Raw genomic sequence first — 14,505 nt, forward strand, 5'->3', positions numbered from 1 at the left:
CATTGCCCTTATCCGAAGGCCTTTCCAGGTTGAGAGGCCAGCAAGGCCGGCAGCTGCAGAGAAAGCTGCAGATTCCTGTCAGCCCACAGGGCCTGGGCTCTGGGCTCTGAGGTCTCAGCCTGTACAGCTGGCAGCGAGTACAGCTGCCCACACCCTGGCACGCGCCCACCCCCAGTGCTGGCCTCTCTGGACGGCTCACCTGGGCCCCTACTCCCCAGCACAGAGATGTTGGCACCACCAGGATGTTGGGTGTGGCCCTGTCCACCTCGGGCCCAGAGTTTCAGGCTCCCCCATCCCTGGAGGCTCTAATGATGGTGAACCTAGGGCAGGATGTACTCAGTCCTCACTTACTGGCTTCTCCCCAGGAGGGCTTGTGTCACCTTGTCATTACATCACCCTCTGTTGTGTGAGCCCAGACAGGCCACCCCACCTCTCCGACCTCAGACGCCTTCCCTGTTGACATGCCCCAGCCACTCTGCTCACACCTGGCTGGGCAACATAGTCCAGACATGCTCCTTCCTCCTGGGCCCTGTGCGTCCCAGGGTCACACGTCACACAGTGTGCTCAGGCAGGCTGCAGGGGCCTGACCAGGCCCTCTGTGCAGGGTGGGCTTTTGCACCAGGCTGAGGAAGAATCGTGGATGAGTAAGTGCACAGACTTCGGAGCCCAGATGTCTGGATTTGCTCTTGGGCATGTCACTTTACCTCTCTGAGCCTCAGTTTTCCTATCTGTAAAATAGAACTGACCTTACGGGGCTAAACGGAGAATTCAATGAATTGATATGTCTAATGTGCTTGGAATCATGCCTAGGGAGTAAGTCCTAGGTAACTGTCAGCACGGTTTTCTGATGATGATGATGCCAGAGAAGCTGTTTTACCAGGATCCAAGACCTCTACCCTGTGCTTTTGCTCTGCAAGCCTCTGCCTGCAAGACCCGCTGTGGAAGTCAAGGGCTGGTTTTGTAAAGTGCACTCCACTTGCCCCTTTCCGCTATGCTTCCACTCCAACTGAGAACTGTGCCCATCAGTCAGGCGGTGCAGCTCACCCACATGCCACTCTGCAGCCAAGCAAGACCTTTATTTGGTGCAGACTTGTGAGCAGCACTGTAGAATCCACAGGTATCACCAGATTGCACCTGAACCCTGCGCCCTCTAGATGCAGCCTCCTCACTCCCTGAGAGTCACTCTAGTCCGCATGCTGCTCTGTCCTCTTCTCCTCACACACACCCTGCTTGTCCCCACCTCAGGCCCTGGCGCGTGTTGTTCTCCCTACCTGAACACGCTGCTCGCCCTGCACACGGTGGCTCCTTCCCGAATTCTAGGCTCTGCTCTAACGATGACTCTGCAGAGGTCCCTCTCCAAGGTCCTCATTGTCTCTCTCACTTTGCCCTGTTTCATTTTCACCCCATCTTCTCTAACACCTGTACATTTTCTGGCAAAAAGTAGGCACTCAACTATATGTAGATATTTACTGAAAGAACAAACGAGTGAATGGATGAAGGGGGTAGGTAGCTGAGTGTGTGACCACGGCAGCCCCACCTGGAGACTGGCATTTGTCTCCGACAACGCTGGCTCCACCTTTGTCGCCTCCCTCTCCTTCTCTCTGACTCGGACTCTCTCCGCAGCTGTCCTGCTGACAGTGTGCTGCTTGAGGAGGAAGAAGAAGACAGCCAACCCGGAGAACAACCTGAGCTACTGGAACAACGCCATCACCATGGACTACTTCAACAGGCACGCCGTGGAGCTGCCCAGGGAGATCCAGTCCCTCGAGACCTCGGAGGTAATGAGCCCCACAGCTTCCTAGGGGTCCCCCTGGAAGTGCTGGCCCCACTGCAGGGAAAGACACAGGCCCCAGAGAGAGCCACGGGCATCTGCTCACTTCTGAGTGCCCCTGTCCTCGACGCATGGCCTGTGGACCAGCAGTATTGGTAACACTCAAGAGGTTGTGGGCCCCGCCCCAGCCCTATTGAACCAGGATCTGCATTTCAGCAAGAATCCCCAGGTGCTCTCTGCACATTACAGTTTGGAAAGCGCTGTTCCTAGGACTTTTGGTTTCTGGGAACAAATCAATCAACAAATACTCAGTGAGGACCCGTTTTGTGGCAGGCACTCTTGGGGGACTATGAAGATGAGAGCTTGCTCCCCAGGGGCTCGGGTTCTGAGATGTGCTGGGGGAACAAAGCCCAGCATCACTCAAAAACAAAACAAATTAGCAGAATTACAAGACAAGGTATAGACAAAGACTTAGAGACACCCAGGGGAGGAAAGCCTTCCCCAGGGACGTGCTAGGAAGGATAAATGGATTTCAACAGGCGTCCCAACAAGGAAATAGCCTGAGTAAATGGGGATGCGTGCTGGGTGTAGCCCATGAAGGAGAGAAGGATACACTGGGTCGGGGAGTGTTTGCCCCAGACACTGGGCTGGCCCATGGGAGCACTGAACTTGGAACCCGGGACTCTGACCACAGAGTCCACGCTCTGCCCATTCTCCCGTGGGGGGTGTGGCAGGGGCCAGGGTGCAGCAGGAAAGCAGGATGAAGGCCAGATTAGGCACAGCCTCGAGTGGGGCATTATGGAGTTTGGACTTTAATTTTGAGCAGCAGAGGGTCAGTGAAAGTTTTGGTGGTTGGGTGGCCCAGTTTTAGAAGGAGTGTGCTGACGGCCTGGTGAAAGCACTCTGTGATCAGCAAATGGATAAGGGAGGAAAGAAGGGTGGTTGATAGATAGATGAATGGATGGAATGACAAACAGAAAACCAGACTAAAAATAGGTGGGTCAACTAGGACGCAGTTGAGGTGGCCCAGGAGAAAGCTGGCAGGTGTCTGAGTGCAGGCAGCGAGACTGAGAAAAGCCCCTGGGGAGGTGCGACCCCCAGCTTCCCCTGCAGATCCCTTCCCCGCAGCCAGTGAGCTTTCCACATCGCTCCCATGCTCAGGACCCTTCGGTGGCTGCCCGTTGCTCTAAGTTCAAAGGCTTCCACAGGACCTATGAGGTGGGCCTAGACCCGGCCCAGCTTACAGCCTCATCTCATGCCCCTCCCCCTCTTGTGCTGAGCTGCAGCCACACTGGGTTTCTTTCTGTTCCTTCACGGCACCAAGTTACGTCTCACCCGCTCCAGGTCCGTGCATGAGCTGTTCCTCTCCTGCGTGTCTTCTGTCCCCACCAACCTCTTCACTGTTGGCCTCAGTGACCCATACCTGTCATTCAGGGGCCAGTCTAAGCGTCACTTCCTCTGGGGCGCCTCCCCCGACCTGCCAGGCTGGGCTCAGCTGTCCTGTCACATGGTCTCAGCGCCCATGCGTGCTTGTCATGGCACTTATGAGAGCTGTGCTTATGTGGCTACTGGTCTGATGTTACTTTCGTAGCTCTCTCCCCCACTAGAGTAGTTGCTTCCGCATTGCTAAGCCAGTGGTCGGTCCTGAGCACTTAGTCCTCGTGTCAGAAGCATTGGGACAGTCCATCGTTTCCTCCCTATGGTGTTTCTTCCCTCCTCATGGGCAGCAGAGACCCCCTTCTCTCTGCTTCTCCCCCACCTCCTGCAGCTCCTTCTGCACCTCTGTCACTGGTTCCTTTTCCTTTTCTCAACCTCTCTTCCCTCGAGTGCCCAGTCTCAGTCCTGCCACCACTTTTCTTTTCTTTCTAACTAGTCCTGTGACTTAAATATCACCTCTGCACTGTTGACTCCAAATCCTGTAGCCTTGACGGCTCCCCTAGCTCAAGACACTCATACCCAGGGGCTCAGGTTCTGAGATGGGCTGCATGAGCCTAAAAGGCATCTCGAAGTCAACACACCCAGGATTGCACCCTGGATTTCCCCTCCCCATCCCCAACCCAGCCCTCACCTGGCGTTGCTCATGTCGAGGGCACTGCCAGAGCCTTTCCCTCTCACACACAGCCCGTCTGTTGGCAAATCTCACTGGCTCTTCCTAAGGATGAGCCTGCACTGCTGTTCCCCACCCAGGCCGCCCTCATCTGTCACATCATGACTTCAGAGGCGATGGCCTCTGAAGACAGGGCTCCCCACTCCCGTCTTGCCTCCTGCAGTCTGACCCCCACACAGTAGCCAGATGATCTTTTCAAGGCAGGGCCCCAAAGAAGCCGCGATTCAGCTCTCAAATGGCCCCTCTCCACACTTGAGTAAAATCCAGACCCCCTCCCCATGGCCCGCATAAGCTGGCCCCTGCCCACCTCCTGACCCCACCACACTTCCTGGCATTCTCACACTCAAGGCATACCGGCCTCTTCACTCTTCCTCCTGCACAGGAAGCTTGCCCCCAGCCCCCGAGAGCTTTGCCCTTGCGCCAGTCTGGAATGCCTTTCCCCTGGATGCCCTCCTCCCTCATTCCTTCAGGTCTCTGTTCAAACATCCCCTCCTCCGGGAAGTCTTCCCTGACTGCCCTATATCGATTAGACCCCACCTCTGTACTCTGTCCACTTCCCTGCTTTATTGGTCTTCAGAGCGCTTCTCACCACCTCACATTGCATCCTTGTCTCGCTGTTTACTGGTTCGAGGTCTGGCTCTCCTGCTGGGACACAAGCGGCCCGAGGACAGGAGCATTGTGTGTTATGTTCACTGCTCTATTCTCAGCACTTAGAACAGCGCCTGGTACATGGTGGGCACTTGGTAAATGTCTATTGAATGAACTATAAATTTCGTTCACCACAATGTGCCCATCTCCCAGCCCGGGGCCTAACACTGTCGATGCTCAACAAAATAATTTTACCCCAGGCCAACAGAGGGGCCAGTTTCAGGAGGCATCAACTGTCAGAGTGGCCAGGGCACATCTGGCATGGCAACAAGTGCTGCTGAGAACTGCTGTAGTGGGTGAAAAAATGTGCGACTTGGCAAAGGGGTGGCCCTGCTGTGAGTACGGGTTATGAATACCTGAACTCTAGGTTTCTCATTCTCTCTTTACAGATTGGCAAATGAAAACCAAAGCCAAAGGACAGTGCTTGTAAATGCACTGTAAGAAAGGCCCTGGTTTGTAGAATATTCCAGTTAGTCATTCCAACACACAGCACCAGGGCCACCGTCCAGCACAAGCCCAGGCTCTGGATGGAACGGCCACCCCAGCCGGCTGTGCCCGGGAGCAGGGGGCGCGTAGACCCGCAGCACCGAGCTCACTTTGGCTTTAGAGTGGATTTTATTGCTGTTTCCCTCCCAGCAGTCAATTCCCTTCATTCTGCTTTGTTCAGAGTAATGTTACAATTTGTTCTGACTCTGGGCTCACAGTATTTGAGGGCAAACACAGGCAGCCCGGAGCCAGGATGAGGACAGCTGGGCACACGCACACTGCCGACCCTACACAGAGTGGTCACTCGGTCCTGGGGCATGTTCCACCATATCCCAAGTCCTCGGGACATGCACTCAGGGCAGCTGCCCTTTAGCTGCCAGCTTTGGAGACCGCCAAGTGCTTTGCCTAAGCAAGTTCCTCTGGGGCCCTGCCCGCCTTCTGTGCTAATGAAAGCAGCAAACACAAAGCCAGGCTGTACAGGCAAAATTGTGGGGCCCAAATGGTGCTTGGAAACCTTCCATTCTTTCTTCTTTTTCCCTCTTCCTTCTCCTCCTCCTCCTCCTCCCTTCATTCTTCCTCCTCTTCCTCTTCATCCCTCTCCTCCTCCTCCTCCCTTTTTTTCTTCTTTTTCACCTTGGTTATTTCCTGAATAACTTTCTCTTTTTATATTTTTTATTCAGTGAAACATACCCACATGGTTCACCTCGGTGAATACTTGCTTTGTCAAAACTGTAAAACGACAATCCAAATCTCAGCCTCCAAGATTCCGTCCACTGCTCACCCACAGGCATGGTGGAGTAAAGGATCCCGTGCGAGGTGCTGCTCTAGTTCCCTTAGTCAGACTGCTGGTCCCGTGTCCGCCCCTCTGACGGGTACTCAGCTAATTCCAGACAGTAAAGGACGTTCTTGTCTTCGGAAAACGATGGAAATTCTTCCTTTATTACCTTATAATTCACAGGGTAATGATACTCCCCAAAAATTATCTGTTGTGTATGTTCTGTTTAAAAATAAACTTCAAAGAGTTAATTGTGGCTCCTTAAAGTGAAGACAAATCTACGCAAATCTGGCATAAGCCAGTATGCCCAGGCTTTGCCCTGAAATGGCCTGGAAGTTCTGAAAAGTTAGTTTTTTAATTTGAGCAAGCTATGACTTTTTTTTGTCCCTAAATTAATAACGGGGCCTGAATCTGAGTACAGTCGTTCAGTGGCCCAGAAATGCTTGCAGTCATTGGTAGTTGAAACCAAAAACCCTGCCAAAGCCATTCGGATGACCTTCTGGGCAGTGGATTGCCTATTTCTAGGCTTTTCTGTTCCTGGGGTTCAGTATACAGACTGAATTTTCCACTTACCACCTATTGTCCGATCACACAGAAATTTAGATCTGTTGAGCTCAGTATTCTAGTGCTACAGGAAATGGGGCAATAATTTTGACCAGGCTCTAGGAAGATTTGAGAGGGAGAAGAATTTCCCCTTGAAGACTCTGACAGGTCTCTCAGATTCTGACAGGTGGGTGGCAGGAAAGAAAGCCGTGGGCAAGCCTGGCTATGTTCAGGAAGAAAAAGCAGAGAAGTTCCCCAGAGGACTGTGAGAAAGAGGCAGGAAGTAGAGTCTGGGGTCCAAGTGGCCTGAGTTTTGCCCACGAGGGCAGTGAGCCATGCACTGTCTGTTGTGCATGGCAAACCCCCTCTGACTTTGGCAAGGAAAGCAGTACCATCTCTGGAAACCTACGCAGGAAACCTTTTTTGGAAGCTGCTATAAAAATCTGAAAGAACAGCCGATAGGGCTCTGCACCTCAGCACTGGCAGTGGGGATGATGGAAACACGTGCCAGGCAATCAATGCTGAAATAAATGCCCTCGTGTGTACGTGTCTTGAAGAACAGCCACCTCTTAAGTCTTCTCCACCTCCTCCCTCTCTCCCCCAGGACCAGCTCTCCGAGCCCCGCTCCCCAGCCAACGGCGACTACAGAGACACTGGGATGGTCCTCGTCAACCCTTTCTGTCAAGAAACACTGTTTGTGGGAAATGACCAAGTATCCGAGATCTAACTGCAGCAGCCTTCGCTTTGCCATTCCCTATTTTTCGTCTCTAAATTATAAATATACAAATATATATATTATAAATATAACCTTTGTGTAACCCTGACTTAATGAGAAACATTTTCAGCTTTTTTTTTCCTAAAAATTGTCAACATCTTTTTTATAAGTGTGGTTTAAAAAAACAAAAACTTTACAGAATGATCCGTGGCTTTATAAAATAAAGGTATTTCTAAGCAAAGCAGCTGCACTGATTGCTTTGATTGCTTCTGTTAATAAGTGTTCTTAAGCACTTGGAGAGCCCAGGAGCCCCAGACAGGTGAGGTGAGAGACTGACCTCCTGTAGAAGCTGGATGTTAGAATGGTCACGTGCACAGTCCTTTGAGTGATTCTTAAAGTTCTAGTTCCTCCTAGAGGGATAGTGTGACCCCGTCCCCTCCCTTCCTGTGTGCACACCTGTGATGGGAACTGGGCCGCCTAGGGGGAAGACAGCAGACTCATGTGCAGAGTAGGAAGAGGGGACGACTCATCACCCCAGAGGATGAGTGCCCTGGAACCTCACAATGGCACCATCAGATGTCAAGTTTAATTCCATGCAAGTTATGGTCGGTGGGCAGGAGCGTGCAGCCCTCAGGAATCCACAGAGAACTTTTGGGCGTCCTAAGGCCACGTCCCCCTGCCATCACACAGCCGGGGGTTTCCACCGTGCTCACGACAGGACTGCCTTCTCTGGCAGAAAAGTGCTCCCGTCAAGCCCATTCCTGCATCCCCTCCGACACCCACACCTGCATGAAACACCCGGGCCCTTCTCTCAGGGAGGGTTTAGACGCAGATCCCAGCCCTGAAGCTTTAGAATGCTTGCCCTTCTTCAAGGATCAAGTGTTTATTGGGATTTAGCGTTGTTTTCTCAAAATGCTATAGTATTGTGCCCCTGAGGAACATATTTGTCTGAGAAGCCTTGAGGTGTAGAGCTGTAATTTTTGAAAACTTCCTCCTGCAATCATAAAAACAAAAAACAGATTGCCCAAACAATAGCTTGGGAGAAGACATCATCATACCCCTACTCGGCGTTCCAGACCTGCTTGCAGCACCAGCCAATGGACCTGCCACCAGCTCGCATCGTCCCTTGTCTCCCCTCACTGCTCCCCCAGCCCACGCTGTGTCCAGCACAGCCACCAGGGGTCAGACCCTCAGAGACACCAGAGGGGCTTCCAGAGACTGCTGCTTCTCTATTTTTTTCCTAATAGATAGGAAGAGGTGATAACTGCTGTGATGCTTCCTTTCTCTAAAAGAAAAATAGTTTGATAGTATATTTTGAATATAGATGTTCTTATAGTCAGATTGGAAATTGAACTTGAATGTTGATTCATATGTTTGTGTTGTTGCTGTGGTCTTTTTTATCATGACTTTTTCCTTCCTGCATTTTCTTTTTTTAAAAAAAAAAGATGGCCTTCAAAAATGTGTGTTTTCGATGTTGTATGAACCTATTTAACATGAGTTTGGTTGTTGTCTCTCTTCAAAGACTCTTCAGCCCACAAAGAAGCAGGATAAATGTTTCTCTGAGATTCATCTTCTAACGTGTTTCTGTCTGACCTTTTAAACCTTATCATAATATTTCTGTTAGCTATTGCATTTAATATATCAATGTGTGTGAGTATATATAGAGAGAAATCTGTTTGTAAAGTAAAATTTATATATAATATATGTAATCAAAGATACATATGTTATATATACATATGTGGATGTATGACTTATTTTTCCTTATCCACAGAATTCAGCTACCATGTATATATAAATAAACTTATTTTATTAGCCAGAGGATTAAGTTGCTAATACATTTTGCATTCCTTTCCCTTTAGTGTTTAAGTCTTCCTTAGGCAGTAGCAACACCACTTTATGCCTATCTGTGTTTTTTAATCTGATTCAACAGTAAGTTGGATTTCATGAACATGATGAGCTAATAGGATTAGTGGCTTATCATTTGATAAAACAAATCCTTTTGAACATGTTTGTGATTTCTCCAAAATAGAGTCATCTCTCATCAGGTCTCTGGAGACATTGGTGTCAATTAAAGTGCGTCCCGTCCTAATTCTTCCTGTCTCCAGGCTCGGTGGATTTAAAGTAAATATCTTTCATTTGGAGAAATCTGAAGGTAACCTGGCCACTGAGTATTACCACTCTGTAGAGAATAACAGTGCCTAAACGTGACACCTTTGCAAACAACTCCACCAGTAGCTTGAACCTTTCATTCAGCCTTGGACGATACCTCCTAGAATTCACAAGAATGTAGATCATTGAGACCCAGTCAGTATCACCTACATCAGGAGGATGTTGTCATAATACGGTCTCACGTGCCCCATAGGCCTGTTTGGGTGCACCAGAGTGGTGTTCCCAGCAAGAATACTACATCCAAATAAATAAACAAGGGCAGTACCAGCCTTTACTTGACCTAGCTGGTTCCTTAATCTGTTAATCCAATAACTAACATTGATGTTTACAAAGTACCTTTTGTGTCATCTCAAATAGACAAGGTAGAAGGAAAAAAAAAAAAGGAAGGGTTGTGGTGTCCTCATCAGTAGGAAGGAAGAGCACAAGGAATATTTCAGCAGGCCCCCAGGTGTTTTAACTTTACCTGTGTGACCTTGGGCCAGTACCCTTCTCTCTGGATGGTGGGCAATAGGGAGGGTCCTAAAGTCACTGGACTGGGAGTCAGAAGAGGCCTTCTCATGGCCCCTCTGCTACTTTCTGGACATGGGACCATGGGCAAGTCATTGCAGCTCTCAGGGTCCTCGTCACGTAAGGGAGTTAATAGCCAGTTACAGGACATGTGATACTTTGGGGGTTGCAAAATGCATGTCAGCCCTGTATGCCTACTTCCTCAGGTTGACTTGAGAATTCATTCAGTGAGATAAAGTTAGGGAATCACGCACAGCACTGGGTGGATTTGGTACTCACTTCATCCCTCACTGAAGGTGTACAAGATAAATATCCAGCTCTGGATTTTAGCCACCTGGTTCCTCCAGGGTAAAACTTAAGCACAGTGTTTTCTAGGTCCATGTTGTCAGCCCTGGAGCCAGTGGAACCTTTCTGGAGAAGTGATTGAGGTTTGGCTCTTGATGACATGGCTTAGTGTCATCCTGACAGCAGGAATTAAAACCCAGAGGGTATCATCTAATCCTAACTTGGAGCACCTTTGGAGAGCTTACCGGAAACCACTCTCTCTGTTATTTTTATTTATTGGTTTTCTGACAAATGGGAAGCAGAGGTGTAGGGAATGACTACATAGGTACCCACCATGTGTGGGACTTGAATTTGCCCAAGATCCCTTACCTAGTGCACCAGAGAGTTAGAGTCCAGGCCAGCGTGTGCAAAATGAGGTCCAGGGGGTGAAGTGACGTGACCAATGTTCAGCAGTTGATGACTAGCAGAGTGTCAGAGGACAGAGATGAGAAGGGAAGGGAGAGCAAAGCTAGGGAGAGATCTGAAGCTTCTTCCAGGACTGAGGGAGGGTGAAGGAAGCAACAGGCAGGTTTGTTTCTCTTGGGTCCCTGGGGCTGCCTCCTGCCAGGGCTGGTGCACATCCATTTCCTCCTCTATTCCTGTGTGGACATGTGCTCACCTACATGCATTCAGACACACCAGCACACACAGGGATGTAGAAAGCACTGATATTGGCCTTGAAACACCGAGATTGAGTCCTAGTTTGTAATCTGAGGTCTGGGGCAAGTGATCATCACTACACTTGTGATCTGAGGTCCCTGAGCCTCAGTTTACTCATCTGTGAAAGGGGGCTGCTTGATGCCTACCTTGCCCACTCTTAGGCAGTAAAATACACAAGCCCCAATGATCCACCTCCACAGCCTGCACTGATCCAGCCTCCCCCACCACCAACAGAAAAATCTGGGAGGTTGGGCACATGACCCTGCTTCAGAGAATGCATGAGCGCCTCTCTGCACACAGCCCTGGGCAGGGCCTGTTTCTCTTTCAGCTCAGTGAATGATGGAAACTCATGGAAGACAGCAGACAAAGCAGCCCCAGGGATAGGGGAGCTTCCAGAGAGGCCCGTGACCAGGCCACAGGGACGCTGGGACTGTAAACCAAAAGCCACAGGAATCTGTAAGCCCACTGGGCACCACAGAGGCAGAGGGGTGATGAGCGAGAGGCGAGTGGCCGTGGACTTGCCCGTCAGCACCAGCTCCAGCATGCCCCTCCAGAGGCGCCGGCCGTCCCTCAGGGGGCCACGGTCATCATCCTCCCTGGATAGCCCCCCAGCCTCCAGGACCAATGCCATGAGTGGCCTCGTCCGAGCTCCCGGGGTCTATGTAGGGACGGCGCCCAGTGGGTGCATAGGTGGCCTGGGTGCCCGTGTGACCCGCCGGGCCCTGGGCATCAGCAGCGTCTTCCTACAGGGCCTGCGGAGCTCAGGCCTGGCCACCATGCCCACTCCAGGTTTGGAGAGGGACCACGCTACTGTGGAGGACCTTGGGGGCTGCCTGGTGGAATATATGGCCAAAGTGCATGCCCTCGAGCAAGTCAGTCAGGAGCTGGAAACGCAGCTGCGGATGCACCTGGAGAGCAAGGCCACGCGCTCGGGCGGCTGGGGCGCCCTCCGGGCCTCCTGGGCCAGCAGCTGCCAGCAGGTGAGTGCCCACGTCGTGCCCAGGGGCTTTGCAGGGCTGCTGGGAGGGGCTGCTGAAGGCAGGGGTAGGGTATGAGTGGTCTGAGGCCAGAGAAACTGACCAAATTGACTCCTACACTTTCATACTAAAATGCTGATGATGACAACACCACTATCTTTTCCTGAGGTTTACTAGGGGCCCACGCCAGCCCCCATACGTGGACTCTCTCCTGTAACATTTGAAGGAACTCTAAGTGGTGGATCTTCCATTGGTTGCATTTTTCAGACGAGAAAACTGAGGCATGTAATTTGTCCAAGATCTCAAAGCTGGTAGGGGGATGATGGAGTTGAGATTTGAACCTGAATTTTTCTGGCTCCGAAAGTGCACTTGTTCCACGAGCCTAAGCTGCCTCTGTAACCTTCACTGTTGAGAAAGGGGTTTTATAGCCATTATCTAATTGAATGCCATCAAATGAATGTGGTATTAAAAAAATGAATAAATGGAGGTATGTTCCTATACCATCTATAACAGTGCTGTTCAACAGAAACATGAGCCACGTAGGCAACTGACAAGTTGCTATTAGCTGCAGTAAGTAAAAAGAAACAGGTGAAGTTAATGTTACCATCACAGCTTATTAACTCTACGTATCCAAACTGTTACTTCAACATGTAATCAATATAGAAAAAATAGTGAGATAATTTACATTCAAATAGAACTTTCCTGCTGTGATGGAAATGTCTTATATCTGCACTGTCCAATCTGGCACAAAATGTGCCTAATGAGACCAAGGAATTGAATTTTTTATTTTATTTAATTTTCATTAATTTAAATTTAAGTAGCCACAGGTAGCTAGTGTTTATCTTATTGGCCAGGGCAGGATGCAGAGGTTTCGTCTTTCTCTCTTGCTTGGTTGGCCTTGCTTTTCCTGCCTTCCAGGGTGGTATCTGCAGAGCTCCAAGCCCATCCATCACATCTGGCCTGCAGCCTGTGGTTCTAACGCTAGGACTCCAGCCAGCATTGCACATCTCAGCTGTTCTCTCTGTGGATGGCTGGCTTCTCTCCTTCTCTTTCTCCCCAGTTGCCGGCCTTGGGATCCCTGTGAGCTAAATCAGTGCCTAATGCAGCCAGGAACTGCCCACTCACACCCTTTGCCCCCTAGGGTCCAGCATGCAGCTCCCAAGAGGAGGTCACAAACCTTTGTTTGCACGTAGCTGGGTGATGCTGAGCAGATTCACACAGGGACTGCCCATCTGCCCCTCCTGCCTCCCATCATCCCACGATGCTCCTCCGTCACTGTTGTCAGTGCCCGGCTGGCAGCACAGGATGCACGATGCACAACACTGTCCTTCCCCCTGGCACTGCTGTTCCACTTGCATCCGTCTGGGCTGAGAGGGAGAGCCATCTTAGGACAGCCCGGGGACTTACAGACTGTCAAATCTAAGAGGCAGCCCTTCCTCCAGGATTCTCCACAACTGTCCTGATTCCGAATATTTGTACCATATCAACCACCAGAATGTCCCTAGATATTGTAATATATAAGCATCTGCTGGAAATTGCTTGTACTCACAAATGCCACACAGACTTGTCAGGGGAAATCAGGCATCCCAATTTCTAGGTTAAAAAATATGTCCACAAAACTTAGTCCATACTCAATAGATACTGACTTGCTCTGGCTACATCTACTACAAGAACTTTTGCAACTAACTCGACTTCTCTGGGCCTCAGTTTCCTCACCTATAAAATGGGTATAATAAATGCCTGGATAGTCCAGCAAATCCATAGATAAATAAAATACATGGTTCCTGTCTACAGGTAGACTACAGACTAAAAAGCTATAAAATACTGCAAGAGCAGTACAGCCCCAACAGCAAGACATTCAACCTCTGTCACTGGTGGTAAGAATCCCAGATGAGGTCACTTTCCTCTCAAGTGACTATCAATGAGGTCCTAGGTATGAATAGAGCTCTCTTTTAATTGTTTTTATTTTAAACATGGATTTGAAGACACAATTAGACCAATCTATAAAATGAAGTTCTTATTTCTGTCTACCCTTCCAGCCATAATAAGCTCTATTCCATCAAAAAAGAACAAAAGGAAACTCTACATATTTGAGAAATACCCATGATTTTTCCAGGCAGGCCCACAGAGCTGCAGGAGGGGCCCACCCCCTTCAAGGCTAGAGCAACCTACACACACACACACACACTCCAGTCATTTCACCAAGAGCTGCCGTCTTAGGGATCTTCACTTGGGGATCAGAGGCAGCCATGCAGACACCCAAAGCTCTCTCGCTCTGCCCTCACTCCCACGTCTTGGCCTGGGGCTCATGCCCCTCTTCCCAAGCTCTTGGTTCCAGTTTCTTCACAGCACTCCCTTCACCTCCCCCCTTCTCCAGCCAGCAGGTCTCCTCCTCGCTCTGCCAGCCCAGCTCCATGGCACCTCTTCTGTGAGCCCCCTGATCCTCTGGGCCTCCTCAGGGCCCACATGGCACCTGAGGCCTCAAGTTGGCAATAACTGAGCCCTGATTGGCCATAGGGTGGCTGGGCACCCACAGAGAAACTCAACTCCTCCTTAGCCTGGCCCCCAAACAGAGAATCCAAGAGGGACCTCCATTGCCCAAGACAGGTTGGGGGATGTCCATTTAGGTGGCACTTTCTTGGATCAAGCTGAACCAAGCAGTGGGGAAATTCGGAACAAGTGACCACTTCTATAAATGCCTGAGAAAGAAATCTGCTCTCAGAGGGAAAAATAAAGGGTTGGGAAGTAGACAGACTCTGCCTCCCCCAACACAGACAGCTCCTGGGGCCATTCTGGGGAGTGGAGGCCCTTGTGCCCTGGAAT

At 50.3% G+C, this 14,505-nt stretch overlaps 2 protein-coding genes across 5 annotated transcripts in view; both read left to right on the plus strand.

Moving 5' to 3' along the window:
• The window catches only part of TMEM108 (transmembrane protein 108), a 283,973-nt gene extending 276,687 nt beyond the window's left edge, over positions 1 to 7,286 (plus strand). For all 4 annotated transcript variants that reach the window (XM_045538873.1, XM_045538866.1, XM_045538883.1 and 1 more), the window contains 2 exons: positions 1,624 to 1,778; positions 6,935 to 7,286. In XM_045538873.1, coding sequence (XP_045394829.1) covers positions 1,624 to 1,778; positions 6,935 to 7,057 — 278 coding nt within the window. In that variant the 3' untranslated portion in view covers positions 7,058 to 7,286. The remainder of the gene's footprint in view (positions 1 to 1,623; positions 1,779 to 6,934) is intronic.
• Positions 7,287 to 11,128: 3,842 nt separating this feature from the next.
• Positions 11,129 to 14,505, plus strand: part of BFSP2 (beaded filament structural protein 2) — a 54,875-nt gene continuing 51,498 nt past the window's right edge. The window contains exon 1 of the mRNA XM_045555909.1: positions 11,129 to 11,685. Coding sequence (XP_045411865.1) covers positions 11,197 to 11,685 — 489 coding nt within the window. The 5' untranslated portion in view covers positions 11,129 to 11,196. The remainder of the gene's footprint in view (positions 11,686 to 14,505) is intronic.

Source organism: Lemur catta, chromosome 1 (assembly GCF_020740605.2).
Source record: "Lemur catta isolate mLemCat1 chromosome 1, mLemCat1.pri, whole genome shotgun sequence".
Taxonomy (NCBI): domain Eukaryota; kingdom Metazoa; phylum Chordata; class Mammalia; order Primates; family Lemuridae; genus Lemur; species Lemur catta.